The 18,460-nt window shown below is 59.8% G+C and overlaps 1 protein-coding gene across 13 annotated transcripts in view; it reads left to right on the plus strand.

Annotated features, from left to right (window-relative positions):
• SYT7 (synaptotagmin 7) overlaps positions 1 to 18,460 on the plus strand; it is a 65,694-nt gene that overhangs the window by 21,953 nt on the left and 25,281 nt on the right. For 5 of the 13 annotated variants that reach the window (XM_051833203.2, XM_070069706.1, XM_070069717.1 and 2 more), the window contains exons 2-5: positions 7,193 to 7,296; positions 12,285 to 12,364; positions 15,842 to 15,973; positions 16,888 to 17,112. In XM_051833203.2, coding sequence (XP_051689163.2) covers positions 7,193 to 7,296; positions 12,285 to 12,364; positions 15,842 to 15,973; positions 16,888 to 17,112 — 541 coding nt within the window. The remainder of the gene's footprint in view (positions 1 to 7,192; positions 7,297 to 12,284; positions 12,365 to 15,841; positions 15,974 to 16,887; positions 17,113 to 18,460) is intronic. The other 8 variants (XM_051833204.2, XM_070069723.1, XM_051833208.2 and 5 more) reach the window with 3 other exon arrangements.

Genomic DNA, 18,460 nt, shown 5'->3' on the forward strand with positions numbered 1-18,460 from the left:
TATTTATTTATTTGAGAGGCAGAGTTACAGATAGAGGAAGAGACAGAGACAGAGACAGAGAGAGAGATCTTCCAGCTGCTGGTTCAGGCCAATCCTAAGCCAGGAGCCAGGAGCTTCCTATGGGTCTCCCACATGGGTGCAGGGGTCCAAGCACTTGGGCCATCTTCTATTGCTTTCCCAGGCCATAGCAGAGAGCTGGATTGGAAGTGAAGCAGCCAGGACCTGAACCGGCGCCCATATGGGATGCTGATGCCGCAGGTGGAGGCTTAGCCAATTATGCCACAGCACCAGCCCCCTGGATGCTCTTTAGTTTCTGTTCCTCTGCTTCTTTCTTCCCTTCCTGCCTACCTGAGTAGCTTGTTTCAAGGCACACACAAGGCGGTAGACACCCCAGGAAGTGTGCATGCACCACCTCCAGGACCTTGGCCGGTGTTAGCCCCATTTCACAGGGGAAGGAAGTGAGGCATGGAGAACTAGAGCACCTGAGCCTCCTCTAGTGTGGAGGGGACAAAAGCGAGAGCTGTGGGCTTTGAGGACCAACAGACCTCAGGTGCAACTTGGCTTTCCTTGTTTTCTGCTGTGTGCTCCTGGACAGCTGTTGAACCCTCTGAGCCTGTTTCCTCCTTTGTAATGTGGAGACTAGAGTGTTCCCCTTCAGAGGGGGCTGAGAACTGTGGGCATGGTTCAGTGTAGAACATCTGGAGGGGAGTGCCCAAAAGAGCCTTGGGGACAGGGAGCAGTCTAGTTTGGGAGGGCTTGGGGGTGATGGGATAACTCTAGAATGGTGAATTTGAATGTCACCATCTGAGAGTACAGGAGCAAATGGATTCAGGTAGAAAGAGCCAGGATTGTGCATTGACTTCTCTGCACCACGACCTGGGCCGCAGATGGTAGGAGACCCTGGACAATGGGGAGACGGACTGTTACCCCATTGCCCCTGCATGGAGGATGCGTCTACCTCTGTGAAAAATGGGGACTGGACAGAGCAAGATTGGTTCATTCAACTTGGAAAAGGAAAAGGCTGCTGTGAGTGCCTGTCCTTGGGGAGGGCTTCCGGAGGAGGTGGGCTCCCCTGGGACCTTGAACTATTCCATGCATTTATTGAACAGTTGCTTAGCCAGCCTCTCTTCTGGATTGGACCTTGGGTTGCAGAGATGCGCGATCTGGGGTCCAGCCCTGCAAGTGCCCCCAGCCGGGGGAAGGACATAGGAAGAGCTCGTTTTCAACCCCAAGTGGCACATTGTCATAGTTACTGGGAGGCAGAAAGGGTCGTGGGAGGGGGGATGAAGGCCACCTTTGTTTGGGCACCTTAACGACGGAGAGTGGAAGGAAAGGCATTGCAAGCAGAGGGAACAGTGCATGCAAAGCCACCTGCATTGGAAAGTTGAGTGTGGTTACGCTGTGCCCTGCAGCACAATGCCCTCACACCCCTCATGAGGGTAAGGGACAGGCTCAGGTGCCTCTAGTTCTCCATGCCTCACTTCCTTCCCCTGTGAAATGGGGCTAACACCGGCCAAGGTCCTGGAGGTGGTGCATGCACACTTCCTGGGGTATCTACCGCCTTGTGTGTACTCCTTTGGCATCAGCCCGTGTCTGATCCTGACAACGCCACAAGTAGGGGAGGGCAGACTTCTTGTCACCATCTGGGGCCAGCATGTGTCTTGTCCCGGGGTCCTGGAGCTGGCCAGGGGCAGAGCTGGGGCTTGAACGCAGGTCATCTGCCTTCAGGCCTACTGCACCCCTACTGCTGTGTCTCTCAGGACAGTCTGAATAGCAGAATGATGGCAAATTCATGGGGCAAGGATTCCAGGAATGCCTCAGACCCCGTGAAGGGCAGAGTGGCTGGGCATCTGCTTGCGGCCATAGCCATGACTCTGTGTGTGTGTGTGTGCGCACACACACATGGATGAGATGCCGTGGCATATGTGTGTGTGTGTGTGTACATGAGCCGTGGTGTCTATGCCTGCGGCTGCTCCTCCTCCAGCCCCCTCCTTGCATGCCCCTGGGAGCTGGTGGGTTTGCCCTCAGAAGCCGTTCCCTCTCCTGCAGCTCCCCAGGGCATCTCTGCAGCCAGCAGCCCGTTTGATTCTGCTCATCCATAAATCATGGCTTGCTGGGGAGATAAGAAGGATTTGGGAGTGAGGGCAGAGCCCTGGCAAGAGACCAGGTAGGGTCCAGAGTTCACACCTGAGGCCCAGCCTGGCTTCCAGCTGTCACCCCACCTCACATCCTCATGGCTCAGCCGCCCTCCCCTGTGCTCACTGAGGCCCTGGGCCATGATCCAGCGCTGGGCCAGGTCCTCGGGCAGGGAGTCAGGGGTACACAGAGTTGAATCAGATGTGACCCCTGACCTCTGCAGCCCCATGGGGAAAACTAGAGCGTCTGGCTCAGTGTTTCACTGAGCACTTGTTGTGGGCCAGCCCCAGATAGCCCTAATGCAGAGTGCGACATGCCAGTGCTATCATAGTTAGCGCTCACCGCCCGCCTACTTTGTCGGGCACTGTGCTGAGCACATGCAAATGTGCGAATTCCTTTAAGCAGCGTAAGAGTCCTGTGAGATCAGTACTCCTACTAGCCTCCACTCGCAGACGGGGAAACCGAGGCATGCAGAGATCAGGTCGTGTGGTTTCGAAGAAGCTTAGCCAGATTTTTCTTTTCTTTTTTTTTTCTTTTTTTTCTTTTTTCTTTTTTTCTTTTTTTTTTTTTTTACAGGCAGAGTGGATAGTGAGAGAGAGAGACAGAGAGGAAGGTCTTCCTTTTGCTGTTGGTTCACCCTCCAATGGCCGCCGCGGCCGGCACGCTGTGGCCGGCGCACCGCGCTGATCCGAAGGCAGGAGCCAGGTGCTTCTCCTGGTCTCCCATGGGGTGCAGGGCCCAAGCACTTGGGCCATCCTCCACTGCACTCCCGGGCCACAGCAGAGAGCTGGCCTGGAAGAGGGGCAACCAGTAAAGAATCCAGCGCCCCGACTGGGACTAGAACCTGGTGTGCCTGCGCCGCTAGGTGGAGGATTAGCCTAGTGAGCCGCGGCAACGGCCCCAACTGGGTCTAGAAATATCAGGAAGTTGTTAGAGTTGGGTGTGGGGGAAGAACAGAAGGGGTCCTGGTGTGTGTGTGCACGTGTGTTCACATGTGTGTGCACACATGTGTGAAAGACAGAGGCTCTTAAAGTCTGTTGAGCAGCATCTCCCTCTCTTCTCCCCAGCTTGTTTGGGAAACAAATGAGATAACGTATGCATGCATTGAACATTCAACAAATATTTACCGAGCAGCTCCAGTGTGTCAGATACTGAGACTGCCATAGAGGGTACTGGAGTGTGCAAAGCAGACATAGCCCGCGTCTTCATGGACCCTGTCATGTGGTACACAGTAGGTGCTTAATAAATGGCAGTTTTGGGGTAGGCATTGTGGATAGTGGGCTAAGCCCTTTTGTGGGATGCTTACATCGCATATCTGAGTACTAGGTTGAGGTCTGGATCTTCTGCTTCTGATTCAGCTTCCTGCTTGTGTACCTGGGAGGCAGCAGGTGATGGCCCAAGTGCTTGGGTCCCTGTCACTCATCTGGGAGACCCAGATGGAGCTCCTGGCTCCTGGCTTTGGCCTAGTCTACCCTGGCTGTTGCAGGCATTAGTGGAGTGAACCAGCAGATGGAAGATTGTCAGTCTGTCTTTTTGTCTCTCTCTCTCTCTGTCTCCTCTCTGCCTTTCAAATGAATAAATAAGTAAATCTTTAAAATAAATAAGTAAATGGTAGCTTCATTATTATCCTTATTCCTAGAGACCTGGGATTCATTGTCTGACAAGCATTTATGGGGCATCTGCTGTATACCAGGCTCTGTCCCCAAGGCAGGGATGCCCTCACGAAGCTGCCACACAGAAGGAAGGACTGCATGGCATCTCGGCCACCCTCGGAGGTGGGCACCTCCAGGGCTGCAGGCTTTTACCCCCAGAGCTCCTGGGGGGAGGGGCACGGCCAGGAGCACAGCTCTGCCCATAGACATGGTTGGATGTGGTTGGATCATTAATCCTGAGCCCCGCCAGCCGACTCGCTCGCCGTGGGCCTGGGCAGAGGAGCAGCAACATGCTGGCGTCCACACCTCCCTCCCAGGATACCCCTGGGGCTGGGCCCAGGAGGCCAGGCTGTGCCCAGCTCCTGGCTCATCCTGTCTCCCGATGTCATCTGTCTGCCCTTGTCTGTGTCTCACCCTCCGGGACCCTTGTCTCCTCTGCCCAAGGGTAGGTTGTGGAACTCAGCCCTGTCAAAAGGCTGACTCGGGCTGCAATGTTTTCCTTCCCCAAATGTTAATGTGCTGACGATAAGGGGACTTGAAGCCATGCATGTCATCTGAGGAAGGGTTGGGAGGACTGGGGCGGCTGTGCCTGGAGAAGACTTGAAGGGGACATGAGAACTGTCGCCAAGGATTTGGAAGCCTGTCATGTGGCAGAGGCAGCTGGCTTGTTCCCTGCAGCTCCGGAGGGCAGGCTTAGGACCACGGGGAGTGTTCTAAGAGACAGATTCAGCTCAGCGCGGGGCACGCAGCCCTGCCTAGCGATGCCGGTCCGAGGAGGACCTTCCTGCTGCAGCCTCAGCTCCCATCACCGACAGGGCTGTCCTGGGGGGGTGTGCCCCCGGGGGGCCTGACTCCCTGACTTTGGAGGCTCTTTCAAGCTGGAGACACAGCGGCTGCGTGCTCTGAGGGCGGCTCGCCGTGGCTGGCAGGCAAGAACGCTCTTGCACCCCTTGATGGCAGCATCGCTGGAGGGCACGCAGGCTGAGGACATCTTGTCACTTTCATTCACAACATCAATGCAATTTGCAGCAGCAAGCGTTTGTTTCCCCCTTCCTTCAAGGGCTGTCTGGGGGATGCTGAGGGCCCTGGGAGATCTGGGGGAGGGGTCAGCGGCCAGGAAGGTGGCAGCATCCACCCACGCCACAGGGGCCCCTAGGGTCATGTTCCAGAGGGGCCCAGCTTTCCTTAGCAACACATCCCCTCCTTGAAATGTTTTTTGCAAAATCGCAAGGAAATTATTAGCTGAATTCTACATGTCTCCCCAATCTGAGAAAGACTGCCACTCACACACACACACAGAGCCTTAGAGTACATCCTTTTTTTTTTTTTTTTAAGAAGTTTTTATTTATTTGAAAGAGTTACAGAGAGGCAGCGGCAGAGAGAGAAAGAGATCTTCAATCCACTGGCTCACTCTCCAAATGGCCGCAATGGCCGGAGCTGGGTCCATCTGCAGCCAGGAGCCAGGAGCTTCTTCTGAGTCTCCCACGTGGGTGCAGGGACCCAAGGACTTAGACCATCTTCTGCTGCTTTCTCAGGAGCATTAGCAGAAAGCTGGATCAGAAGTGGAGTGGCCGGGACTTGAACCGGTGCCCATACGGGATGTCGGCACTGAAGACTGTGGCTTTCCCCTTTCCCCTCTACGCCACAGTGCTGGCCCTGTGTGCATCCTTAATAGATGATCCTTGAAGGGTGCTCAACATAAGAATGGATCTCCGTTATTTAAAAGCGAGCTCACCTGAAGTGTGGGTTCATCTGCATGTAGTGCTCCTGACCCTTCCGGTGCAGCGAGGGCACAGAGCTGGGGCAAGCTCAGAGCCCATGCCTGGAAGAAACACCTGCCTGCGCCGTGCGGCCCCGGGGTGTGCCCTGCCCTGACCCCACCTCAGAAGCCTGGATGTTCAAGTCTGAGGCCTCCCATGTGGCCTGAGAACATCGGGGGTGTGGCCCCTACACCTACAGCTTTGCAGAGCTGTGCTCCTCAGCCTGGGGGAGAGAGGGGCAGGATCTTGGGGTCTACACTTTGCTTGTCTGGGTCAGAATCATCGGTGCTGTGGGCCTGAGGCACAGGGGCTCCCTGGGAGCTGAGGCTGTGGACCTGGTACAGGCAGAAGCTTGGCTGGCCTGGCAGGTGGCCAGGTGGGGCCCAGACACCTGGGGGGCTTTTCCCAGACCTAGGGGTTCTAGGAAGCTGGGGAGAGGTGGAGCCCAGTGGGATTCTAGGGGGAAGTATGACCCCTGCCAGGGGCCTCCCCCGAGATCTCCATGGCCAAAACAAGAGAGACTGGAAGAAGAAGCGAAGCAGAAGCTAAAACCACAGGAGCCAGGACCAGACAGACATTGTCAACTTTTAATTACCACGGTCACTGGCACCGGAAAGCCCACACAGGCTGCTCTGTGAACACATGGCGTCTTCTTGACTTGAGGACATCTCCATGCACGTATTTGCACTGCCCTGCTCCCTCCGCTCGCTCCCCAGTGTGACACTTTGTGGCCTGAGCCCTGCCTTCCTCACCTCTGGTTTGGGCTCATGCTTATAACCACCTCCGAGGAAGGCGGGAGAGGAAATGCGTCCGCATTTGCAGAGAAAACCAAGCAGTTCTGTGACTTATCCAAGGCCACACTGTTTGGAGAGGCAGGATTTGAACATGGTTTCCGCTCCTGCAGCCCAGGACCCCTCTGTGCTGGGGACGGAAGCTGCGGGGCAGCCCCTGTGAGCATTTGGGATGGTGCAAACAACCTACATGGGGCTGGTCCCGAGGAGGCAGGAGGCGAGAGGCACGCTCAGGCGCTGAGAGACGGACAGGGCAGGGGTGCTTCCAGCCAAGGAGAGCCGAGTGGAAGGGGGCCACAGTGGGCTGGGTGGTCCCAAAGATTCCCCTCCGACTGCACACGTGGCTGTTGAGCCTTGGTCAAGCACTTAAGCACATGTCCTCAGGGATTGTCAGAACCAAGGCCAACCCTTTACCCAGATTTCAGTGGCCTTGGGGCTCAGAGTGTGGGTGGGGCCGGGGGCAGGGGCAGGGGCGGGGGGCGGTGGATGGAGGTGTGGTGGGCAGGAAGGCTGTGCAGAAGCAGGGGCTGGCTCCTGTGACGGACCCTGGACCCCTGGCTGAGGCACACTTGACCTCTTGCTTGGAGGGTGTCAAGTTTGGAGGATGGCCCGGATCCACAGACTCACACAGAATCCATGCAGGGAGAGACTCAGCAAGATGCCAGCTGACACAGTTCTCCCATTTGACAGATGAGCAAATCGAGGCACAGAGTGGGCAAAGTGGCTTTCCAGTGCTGGGAGTAAAACCTGGATTCAGAGCGGTCCCTGTGGGAGACAGATGGAGGGGGAAGGCAGCTGATCGGGGTGGCCAACCCTGGCCAATGAGGGTCTGACCTGTACGTGTCCTCCCCAGGGGCACCCACCCGCGATGTCCTGCTGGTCTCTGCCATCATCACCGTCAGCCTTAGCGTCACTGTCGTCCTCTGCGGCCTCTGCCACTGGTGTCAGCGCAAACTGGTGAGGCTCTGAGGGCTCCTGAGGGCTCCTGGTGGCTGGGATGGGGGTGGGGCCCTGCCCCTGCTTCCCCCAACAACTGCAGAATCTGGAATTCTCTGGAGTACACCCACCTACCTGCCCAAAGTGTCAGGCACACGCCCCTCGATTCACGTGCACCTTGCGTTTGCCACACGCCTAGGGACAGGCTCGCAGACAAGCTTGGTCTCTCACCCATTTCTTCGCGGCTGGCGACTTCTCCCGCATCGAGAGCCGCAGGCAGACACGTGCAGACTGAGAATCGCTGCCCGGACCCCCCGCGGCGCCGTGCCGGGTCACCTCCGCCTACACCCCCGGGGGGCGTGGCCGGGCCGGGCGTTCTGGCCAATGAGGAGGCGCCGTGCGCCCGCCCCCAGCCGCCGGCACATCCATCCTGGTTCTTGGGGTTTGTACAAGCACAAACGGCATCTTTTCATTTTTAACGAGGGCTGGGGAATTAACGAGCAGGATTAGGCCATCAATAAGTAACGAGGCCGTCACGAGGGACGTTCATCACCCTAGGGCTACGGGAGCGGGAGCGGGAGCGGGGCTGGAGCCGGTCGCCCGCAACCCAACCCGCAGTCCCCAAGGGCGGACTCCTCCCCGTCCTGCCACCTCAGCCCGTGTCCTGCCGCCCAGCCCCGAGGTGCGGTGGGACTTTGGGACTGTAAGGATGTCCGCCGACGTGCTGGACCTTTGCAGGGGTCGGGGAAGAGGGTCCCTGCAGGCACTCCGTGGGGAATGGTGGAAGTGAGGACAGAGTGCAGCACCTGGGCACCCCAATCTTGCCCTGCGCAGCTGCAGAGGGTCTTTAAAGATGAGGGGTGGGGGGCTGTGGCCATGGCACTCAATGCCCCGGGCTGTGGAGCAGACCCCTGGGGGAGGGCTTAGGGTCTGGTGAGGAACCCATGGGGAGGCCTCAAGGACCTTTTAACCCAGTGTGCCTCTTCCCAGAAAGGCAGACACGGGGGACTGCACCTGTCTCTCCCCGGGGGCTTGATCTTCCCCGGCAGGAGCCACGGAGAAGGCCAGCTCTCTCCCCCTGTGTGATTGGGGCCTGCTTCCTGTGTGCGGGTGTGGGGATCCAGGCCGGCTGCCTGTGTTTTTCCTGGGCTCCTGTCTCAGAGTTTCAGAGGAGGTGGTAGAGGGGTCTTGGCCTTGTGCCTTGGGCTGTGGGTGTCCTCCAGGCCGCAGGAATGACTGCACGCATGCGCTGCAGCCCTGTGTGTCTTGTTGCAGGCTGCCTGTCTGTCTGCATTGCCAGGCAGAGGAAGGAGCTTGTCTGGACAGACCCCACTGGTGACTGTGTGTGTGTGTGTGTGTGTGTGCGCGTGCGCACGCGCACGCGCACGTCCAGCGAGAGGCACCTTCTAGGATCAGGGAAAGCCGGCTTCCACTCCCACCCCAACTCGCCTCCAGTCAGGGGCCAGGCCTGGGAACAGGAGTTCAAAAAATACAGCTTTTGTAGCTAGTAGGAGCTGTCAGGGCAGGAAGTACTTTGGGCTGCTTAGAGATGCAGAACCAGCCATTTCCCGGGTCCTAGCCCCTCCTGCAACCCGAACTTGGAGCCCTCCCAGGGGACAGACCACAGCCCTTCTCTCTCGACTTGTTTTGGGTAGAGCCATGTTTTTTCCCCAAACCATGCCACAACCAGCCCCTGCCCCTCTGGTCCCAGAAGCCAGAAAGCCGGTCTTCCTTCCTTCCTTTCTTTCAAAGATTTATTTATTTATTTAAAAGGCAGAGTTAGGGAGATTCCATATGCTGGTTCACTCCCCAAATGGCTGCAACAGCCAGGGCTGGACCAGGCCAAAGCCAGGAGCCAGGGGCTTCTTCTGGGTCTCTACGTGGGTGCAGGGGCCCAAGGGTTTGAGCCATCCTCCACTGCTTTCCTAGATGTATTAGCAGGGAGCTGAACTGGAAATGGAGCAGCTCGGACTCAAACCAGTGCCCACAGGGGATGGCAGCTCTGCAGACGGCGGCTTAACCTGCTGCGCCATAGTGCTGGCCCACCAGGGAGTTTTTTGTCCAGGCTGTCTCTTTGCTCTGTGCAAGGGTCTGTAGGATGCCTCCCCTCCCCTGACAGCTGCGGGGCTCTCCCTGCCTGCCTGGCCCTCGGCATCAGTGACGTGATACCCTGACAGCTCAGATCCCATTTCCAAACATTAATAACTTCCTTAATCTTCAGCTGGCTTATGCTAGCTCAGCCTAGCCAAGCCCCTCTCTGATGAGAGGCCTCATGGCTTCTGGACCACCTGGTTTTCCTATTATCTTGGGCAGCCCCATTAATTTCCCTCCCCATCTTTGACCTCCCCAGTCAAGTACTCCTCTGGCCCCAGGCCCCGATAGTACCTCAGTTCCTCCTATGGAGTAACAGTCACAGCCAGCAGAAAGGGTTCTCTGAGCTGCAGAAGCTCCCAGAATGCCCTGGGTAAAGCCAAAATGGTCACCCCAGACCTACCTGGCCTTGGGTTAGGGGCAGCTGACCCACCTTAGAAGAGGACATTGAACTAGACAGATTATCCTGCCAAGGGCAGGAGAGAGGAGAGCATGGGGGTGGCACTGGGGATGCACTCAGAGGACCTTGCCTGAGTTCCCCAGGGCATTGTGGGGGCTGGGCCTTCACCTGATGGTCCTGCCAAAGATGGCTTTGGCATCTCTTTATTTATTTGAAATGTAGAGTTACAGAGAGAGGGGGAGAGACAAAGAGAGCTGTTCCATCTGCTGTTCACTCCCCAAATGGCTACAATGGCTCTGTCTGGTCCAGGCTGAAGCCAGGAGCTGGGCACTCCAGCAGGGTCTCCAGCACAGGGCAGGGGCCCAAGCACTCAGGGCCATCTTGCACTGCTTTCCTAGCTGCATTAGGAGGGAGCCTGATTGGAAACCAAGCAGCCAGGACTGGAATTGGCACTCAGATACGAGATGCCAGCATTGCAGGTGGCATCCTAGCTCACTGCACCACAGTGCTGGCCCCTTGTTTGGGCTTTGATGGGAGGGACCAGTGACAGAGCCATGAGAGGGCAGCTTTTGGGGCTGGCACTGGTGGCATAGTGGGTAAAGTCGCCGCCTGCAGTGTCAGCATCCCACTGGTTCAAGTCCTGGCAGCTCCACTTCCAGTCCAGCTCCCTGCTGTGGCCTGGGAGGGCAGTAGAAGTTGCCCAAATCCTTGGGCCCCTGCACCCATGTGTTAAACCCAGAAGAAGCTCCTGGCTCCTGGCTTCAGATCAGGTCAGCTCTGGCCATTGGGACCAGATGGGGGAGTGAACCAGCGAATGGAAAACATCTCTCTCTCTCTGCCTCTCTGTAACTCTGCCTTCCGAATAAACAAATTTTAAAAAAAAGAGAGGGGGCAGCTTTTGCAAACCCACAGAGTCCTAGCACCTCTGCAGTTTAACTCTTGCAGTTCTGGCTCAGAGCCAACAGCTGGGGACCCAGACCGCAGGGGAGCACCGTAGAAGGGCTGCTTCCAGCAGGTGATGTCTGAGAGCCGCCCGGTGCTGGGCTCCGCACTAGGTGCTAGACAGCGTTCAGCCCTGCTGTGGAGGGGCTGTGATCCAGAGGGTGGGAGCCGAGGACAGTGAGCAGAGAAATCGGGCCTGGGATGAGGACAGCACTCTCCAAGGGGTGCACCTGGTGTCACCAAACCTCTTCAGAAGGGAGGGATGAGGCCAGAGGGGAAGGGACTTGGCCATGGTGCCAGAGGGAGTGTGTATATGGCTGGGGCCAAGGTGCCCAAAGGCAGAGCTCTGGGGAGGAACGAGGACTTTCACCCACTGCCTGCACTTTCCTGGGAGTTCCGCGGCCCAGAAAGGCAGCTCCTGGCTCCCGTGCCGCGCCGAGAATGGGCTGCAGCTGCAGCGCCGACGGGAGTGTGGCTGTGGCGGCTCTTATTTTGCTTTAGGGAGGATGGGATAATTGACTGTTGTGGCTGTGGTGTTGGTGCACATGACGGGTGCCAGGAAAGCATGTGCGTGTGCGGGCGTGCGTGTGCATGCGCGCGCGTGCGCGCGTGTGTGTGTCCACCCAGGCCCCCGCCGGCAGGGGCAGGCCAGTGCCCAGTGGGAGAATGGACTGGGGGGCAGCCCCACCCCTGCACGGCTCCTGTCCCCCCACTGCCCGCAGCAGCTCTGGGCCTGGCCCGGGCCCACGGCCCATGGGTGCGCATGAGGACGCTTGGTGGCAGCCAGGAATGTTAATGGGGCCGGGCTCTGCATGAGCTAAATTTAGAAACCCAAACCGAGAAGGTGAATGGTGCTCACCTTCCCGGCAGCAGGCCCAGTTTGCCACTGCAGCCGTAGCCCCTCCTCTACTGGGAGGACCTGGCGTGCCTGCTGCCCTTGCCCCCCGCCATGCTGCCTTCCCCGTCCCCCCGCTAGTGTGCAGAGCTCTGGGCACTGTCCAAGGACCCAGGCTGCCCACTCTTCACCCACCCCTTCTTAAAAAGGCCCTGCCCCAGCCTCACAGCCTCAGGGTGCAGGGACCCCCAGGGGAGCCCCCAGGTAGTGGCCACCACAGCCTTAGGTAGGACTGGCATGTGGCCTTCTCCCTACCCCCTGCGCTCACGTCACTGGCCGCTGCCAACCTTGCCCTGCAGGATGCCACCCCCACCATCTGGGGGCGGTGACGTGGACAGTGTGACGTGGCCAGGCGCCTGAGAGCCGTCTGTCCGTGGCAGAGGGAACTGTGTTTCTGGGAGTCAGGCCAGAGCCCCAGGATACAGGCAGACAGGAGGGGCCTGACCCTTGGGGGTCAGGCGTGAGGTGCAGGCAGAGGGGGATGGGACAGGATCTGCCAACCAGGGGGCAGGTGTTGGTGGGGCTGGCACCCCCCGCACTGGTGACACCTCCTGCGTGGGCTTGGACCTGGAGGCCAAGGCCAGACTCCAGCCATCCCCCTTGACTCCTGGGGTCCCTGCTCAGGGCAGTGAGGAGGGTATAGCCCTGGCCCCTAGGAGTGACCTGGCGCTATCTCCACAGGGCAAACGCTACAAGAATTCCTTGGAGACCGTGGGCACGCCAGACTCGGGGCGTGGACGCAGTGAGAAGAAAGCCATCAAGTAGGTGCCAGGCTGATGATTTGGGGTGGGGGCACTCAAGCCGCCTAGGTGGGAGGAGCCGCCCCTGCCCCTACAGACCTGCTGTCTCCCCCACTCCCTGGGTCCCCCCAGTATACCCCAGCACCTCAGGGTATTCCCAGGGTCTCCTCTTTTCTGCCTATACCCCCTAGGCCTGCACAGTGTTTCTGACCCCTATCACTTCTGGCTGCTCTCACCCAGCACAGTCTGTGCCCCACTCCACCCTGGATGCCGGCCCTGCGTGAGGCCCTCATCACACACTGTCCCACAGCCCCTCCCCAGCCCCTCTGGGCTCCTGTTCCTGGGCTGAGAGGCCCTGTCGGTATGCTCAGGCTATTTGCTCCAATCCCACCGGGGCTCTGAGGGTGGCCTAGAAGGGCTGCAGCCAAGCCCAGGGCCCCGAGCCGTGCTGGTGCTGGTCCTGCGGCCTCTGCTCTTTTCCACGTTGGGCGGAGAGCTCTTCTGTGGGCGGGCCGGCCTTCCCCCTGCAGACTGCCCGTGGCTGGCCCATTGCTGAGGGTCACTGCGAGACAGGAGAGAGGTCACTGCCCACCTGGCTGGGGACTCAGGGACATAGGCTCTGGGAATGGAGGCTCCCGCTGGAGGGCCACTGGCCCTGGCCCCTTCCTCTCTGTGGGGCCGAGGGAGGGATGGGCAGCCCTCCATCTAGCCAAGCCCCCTAAGCCCTCGCTTCTCCCCCGTCCCACTGCCTCCTCCCCCCGCCCTTCCCCTGTGCAGCTTCTTCCTCCCCTTTCCTCTCTTCCCACCTCCGTTCTCCCCCTCCCCATTCCCCCTGCTTCTCCACTGCCCCCCTCCTCTTTGCTCATCTATTGCTCTGACCCCATTTGGGGCCTTCTCAGAAGCCTCGACTGTGTGTCTGGCGTAGGGGGGGTAAGTGGGAGGGTGGGCCAGGCTGAGGCTGGGGGTGGGAAGACGGCTCGGGAGGAGGCCTTTGAAGCTGGGTTTGGTTGCACACTCTCCGGTCTTCAAAGCCAGGAGCTGGCAGGTCTCAGGGCTGCTGCAGAGGCGGCAGGGACCACGTGGTAGCAGCCCGGCACCCGTGCTCTCTCCAGGCTGGCCGTTTGCAGGGGCCCGTCTCTGCCAGGTGACCAAGACCTTCCTGGATAGGGGTGCCTGTGGCAGGGCCAGGAGTCCTAGAAAGGGCCCACAAGAGGAGACAGGATTCCCGGCAAGGGGGAGGGAGGGCAGCAGGGCAAGCCGCGGGCTCTGCCAGGCTGGGACCAGTGCCCGTGAGGGCTCTCTAAGACAAAGAGGGTGGCAGCAACCATCCAGCCTGCCTCTCTGTGACTCTGCGGCCCGGCCATCCACAACCCTAGCCTGCCCCTGCCTGCTGGGCTGTCAGACCCTGTGCTCCAGGGGAAGCAAGTCGTCTCTGGTACGTGGCCTTAGCCCCTGGCCCGGGAAGAGCAGAAAGAGCCCCAGCCAGTGGCCAATGGGATGGCAGGAAGCAGCCTGCCCACTGTACAACTCCTTACGGCCCAGAGCCCCTTCCAAATGGGAGCCCCTCATCAGGGGTTCTGGGAAGCTGCCTTCTTCCCAGACTGTGGGGCCCCATAGATGGCTATTAGTTTATTCTCTGAGCCAAGGGTGCCATGGCTGGGGAATGCCACCTGCTGTCTCCCCTCTTGGCCTCACGGATACTCATTAAAGCTCTGAGAACGCCTGCCCTGCAGGAACCCGTGTTCCCCAGACTTCCTTCATTACAGATTCTCTTTTCCAGCCCCGAGTAGAAACCTGCGGGACCCAGGGCGGGACACCAGCCTGGCAGGGTAACTCCGGTGGACCCTTGTTCTCTGGGACCTGGGGTTGGAGAGCCCTCAAGTTTGGAGACCGGGAGGGAGCCAAGGAAGGGAGGCCTTCCACCTGCTGTGTCTCTGCTACACCCGACGCACCTGCGGGAGGCCTGCCTGCCTCCCCTACGCACACTGCCCCCCTGAGCTGGCTCAGGGCCTCGGCTTTAATTCTTGCGCACCGAGCCGCTTGGGAGGCGTTTCCAAGGTGCGCCGCGGACAGACCCTGTCTACACGCAGGAGGGAAGGCCCGAGGCCACACTCTCCTCCAGGCCTGTCGTTCTCCCCTTTGGTCCTGGTTTCTGAGTCTGAGAACCGAGGCGAAGCTCGGGCTTTCTGGGGGAGAAAAGCAAGTCCTCCAAGAGCGCGTTTGGTTCTCGGAGCCTTGCTCCTTCGCCAATGGTGCGTGTACCTCGGCCGGCGGCAGAGCCCGCTCCAGAGTTGCTCCTTCCCCGGCAGCATGCCTATGGCCCATTCCCTTCTGGAATGCTCCTGGGCCTGGGAGCTGCCTCCTTGTGTTCCCAACCCTGCTCCCTGGGCCCCTCCCGAGGTTTCCAAGTCCAGCCCCCTGTCTGTCCTCAAGCTCTGTCACTCGCCCCACATGGAGGTCTCCACATTCTCTGCTCCCTCGGTGTGACATGTCACTGAGCAGAAGGGGTAGGGGGACTGGGGTGAGGGTCCGGGCCAAGGGCACGTGGAGGGACTGCCCCACGTGGCAGGCCAGGTGCACACCAAAGCCCATTATCGTCCCCCCCAGGGAAGGGCAGGCTGGACAAAGGATTCAAAGGGTTCCCCCGGTGCCTTGATGTCCCAGCAGGGTCAGAGGCCTTGGGCACTTCCTGCTTCTGGGGGGCTGGCTCAGTTCCCACATTTGCACTGTGTACAGTGTCTCCCACTCCAAGGAGATCCCCCAGCCCCAGGTATGACTTGGCTTCTCCAGGGCGGGAGAAAGGGCAGAGGAGGCCCCGGGGTGGCGGGGGAGGGGGCACCTCAGGCCAACTGGAGGAGGAGGAAGATGGGAAGGGAGGCGGGGCTACCCAAGAGGTGGCTCAGTGGGGGGAAAATTGGAAAAGGTGGACTCTTGGGTTTCCAGAACCAGGGCCTGTGCCCCACCCTGAGAGCCGGCGGCCTAAGTACATCCAGCATTCTTCTTCCCAGGCAGGCAGACTGAGGCCGGCGGAGGTCGGGCCCAGCGGGTTGGCATAGGGTCTGAAGCCCCTTTCTGCTCCTCCCGTCCAGAAACCTCCTCCTACCCCCCCACCCCTCCCCGCCCCAAGCCTGGGCCCCAGCCTCTCCTCCCTCTGGCCCTTCCTCCTCGCTCATCGTCTCTCTCTCTCCCACCAGCTTCCCAGGTGCGAGGCTCCGGTCTGCCCGCAGCTCTGCTGCTTCCTGCCAGGCTCTCCCTGGCCCTCAGCAGCGTGTGCGTGTGAGTGCGTCCGTGTGCACGTGCGTGTGTGTGTGTACGTGTGCCAGGCACAGGCTGCCGTGCCCGCCTGCCTTTCTTCCTCCTGCAGGAACGGACCCTGGAAGCCCCCCGCTCTGTGTGCCCGGCCCTGGGGTCTCAGGTCCCTTCTGCCCCGGCAGGACTAGCTGTTCTTGTTTCTTCTTGTATCTCCCTGTTTTCTCCCCTCTCTCTCTGCCCCTCCAGCGATCTAGACAGAGACTTTTGGAATAACAATGAGAGCACAGTGCAGCAGAAATGGAGCTCCTACCCTCCCAAGGAGTTTATTCTAAACATTTCACCCTACGCCCCTTATGGCGACCCACGACTGTCCCTCAAGTGAGTGACTTTACCTGATTTGATCATATGTACCCAGTCTCCTCCGCGCACGTCCTCCTATCCCCCACCCCCCACTTCCTCTCTGCCTCCTGCTCCTCTCCCCCCACCAGCCTCCCACCCCATGGGCAGGCTGACCATGGAGACGAGCAACCCCTCCTGCCCCCGTCGCCTGCCTGCCCCTCTCCTGCCCCCGCCCCCAGGGCCAGCCTCGCAGCCACGAAGGAGAGCCCCCCCTCGGCAGCCACGCCTGGCCCCCACCCCACCCCCAAGCTGGTCCCGGCCCCCCCCACCTACCCTCCGCGCAGTCAGGATGGGGTTGCCCGTTTTGGTCCCTCCCTCTCGGTCGTGGCTGCTTCTTCCTCCCTGCTGTGTGCTGCTGCCGTGGCTGCTCGGTGGTCGGTGGTCGGTGGTCCGTGGCGGTGGTGGCGGTGATGGTGGTGGTGGTGGTGGTGATGAACTCTGACTAACACGGCTTTCTCTTTCTCCCTGCCTTGGGGCCTCCTGGCCTGGACAGCCCGCTCTTCCTCCGTCGTTAACCCTTCGTTGTCCTGTGGGATAGACTTGGAGGTGGCTACCCTCCCCCCACCCCCGCCGCCCCTGCCCCAGGCGGTGGGGAGGGGTCCCCCCTCCGTTGTCGTGGTGCGTTGTTCTCCGACCCCCAGCCCGCCCGGTGCCCCTCTCTCCTCTCTGCAGGCTCCGCTGTTAATTTGCAGTGCTGATATCTCTCTCTCTCTCTCTCTCTGTCTCTTGTCCGTCTGTCTCTCCTGCTCTCTCACTGTCTCTTTCTTCCTTTTTCCTGTCATTGTTTTTCCTCCTCTTCCACCCCGCCCCCACCCCCATGTGTGGCCTGCCCTCTCTCCCCCACCGCCACCCCTGGTGCCCCTCTGGCCTGGCTGCTCCGCGCATGCCTCCAGTGGCACCCTCCTGTCGGGCGCCAAAGTGGCCGCCGCGGCGGGGCTGGCGGTGGAGCGGGAAGGCCGGCTGGGGGAGAAGCCGGCGCCGGTGCCGCCACCCGGAGAGGACGCCTTGAGAAGCGGCGGGGCTGCCCCCAGCGAGCCGGGCAGCGGTGGCAAGGCGGGGAGAGGCCGCTGGCGGACGGTGCAGAGCCACCTGGCCGCAGGGAAGCTCAACTTGTCCAAGTGAGTGATGGCGCCCCATGGCCGCCGGAGCCATGAGCTCAGGCCTGCCCCCGCCAGGGTGGGCAGCGGGACCCCTGGCATTCCCGCTGCTGCCCCCAGAGGTGCCGTCCTCGGCCCCTGGCTCATTCCATCACTTCATGAGACTCTGCCACCATCCTTGCCATCGGGCATGACTAACTCAGCCATGCATTGCAGCCCTGGGCAGCTGTCCATCAACCTCTTCTTTTACCAATGACCAGGTCATTCCATTTCTGCCCCCCCGCCCCAGGCAGCTTCATTTCAGTCCTGGCTCATCCCATCCTCTTTGGTTGGACGCCCCATCTCAACTGTCAGGTCAACCCCCCTTGGGCAGCAAGGCCTGTGGGGGTCCATCCTTGGAGAAAGTCTGCCCACTTTTCAGCCCATGTTTTATGCCACCCATCAGCCACCGGGTCTTTCCTCTTTATTGCCAGCAGAGGGCTCTAGACCCAGCATTGGACCATCCAGTGGCGCCATCAGCTTGTCCTGCTTTTGCTTGCACCATGCACCATCTGTTGCAGAGGCCCACCCACGAGCAGCCGACAAGCTGCCCCATTGGTTCATCTCATCTCAGCCATCCCCATTGGCTGTTCCAGTCTTGGTCAGCGAGCTGTCCCACTGCCAGATACTGGGGTTGGGTATTCTTGGAGGTTGGGTTGTTGCACCCCAGTGAGCTCCTGCTGCAGGTGTCAGAGGGTCTGGATGCCAGGCGGAAGAGCTGTTCCCTTTCTAATAGCTGTCCGAGCTTGTCCAGTGGCCAGTCCCATCTCGGGTGAAGGACATAGGATGGGCCCCTGTTTTCCACAGATAGTGCCCCCACCCCATGGAATAGCCTTATTCTCATCTTGGCTTTTAGAAACTTCCAGTTTGCCCAGAAGAGCACTTCCAGGCTCTACGCCCTTTGAACTTTGACCATTCTCACCCACTGGGACGCAGGTTCCATTTTGAGTGAGTGGAGCAGCTTTGAAGACCAGCAGACCTGCCCCCTTCCTGGCTGTCGGGCCATCCTGTTGCCCTGATTTAGGGACCCCCTCCCTGATTCTTGACAGAAGACCTGTGATTCCTGGCACTGGGACCACCGAAGGTCACTGGCCTGAGGCCTCGGTTGCTTGTTGTCTTGAGTAGATGCAAACTGATCTCTCCCCTGCCATTTGCTCTCAGGAGAGTCCCAGGGGAAGCCCCACCCCCCTTCAGCAAGCCTGGTCCCACTCTGTCCTCCCCTGGCCGCCCCTTGCCAGTCTTCAGCCTGGCTAGGCCTCTGTGCCGTCCACTGGCTCCAGGCCTGCAGGGACCAATTTTAGTCTCCTGCCACTGAGAGGCTGTAAATTGG

Source organism: Oryctolagus cuniculus, chromosome 1, assembly GCF_964237555.1.
Source record: "Oryctolagus cuniculus chromosome 1, mOryCun1.1, whole genome shotgun sequence".
In the NCBI taxonomy this organism is placed as follows: Eukaryota; Metazoa; Chordata; class Mammalia; order Lagomorpha; family Leporidae; genus Oryctolagus; species Oryctolagus cuniculus.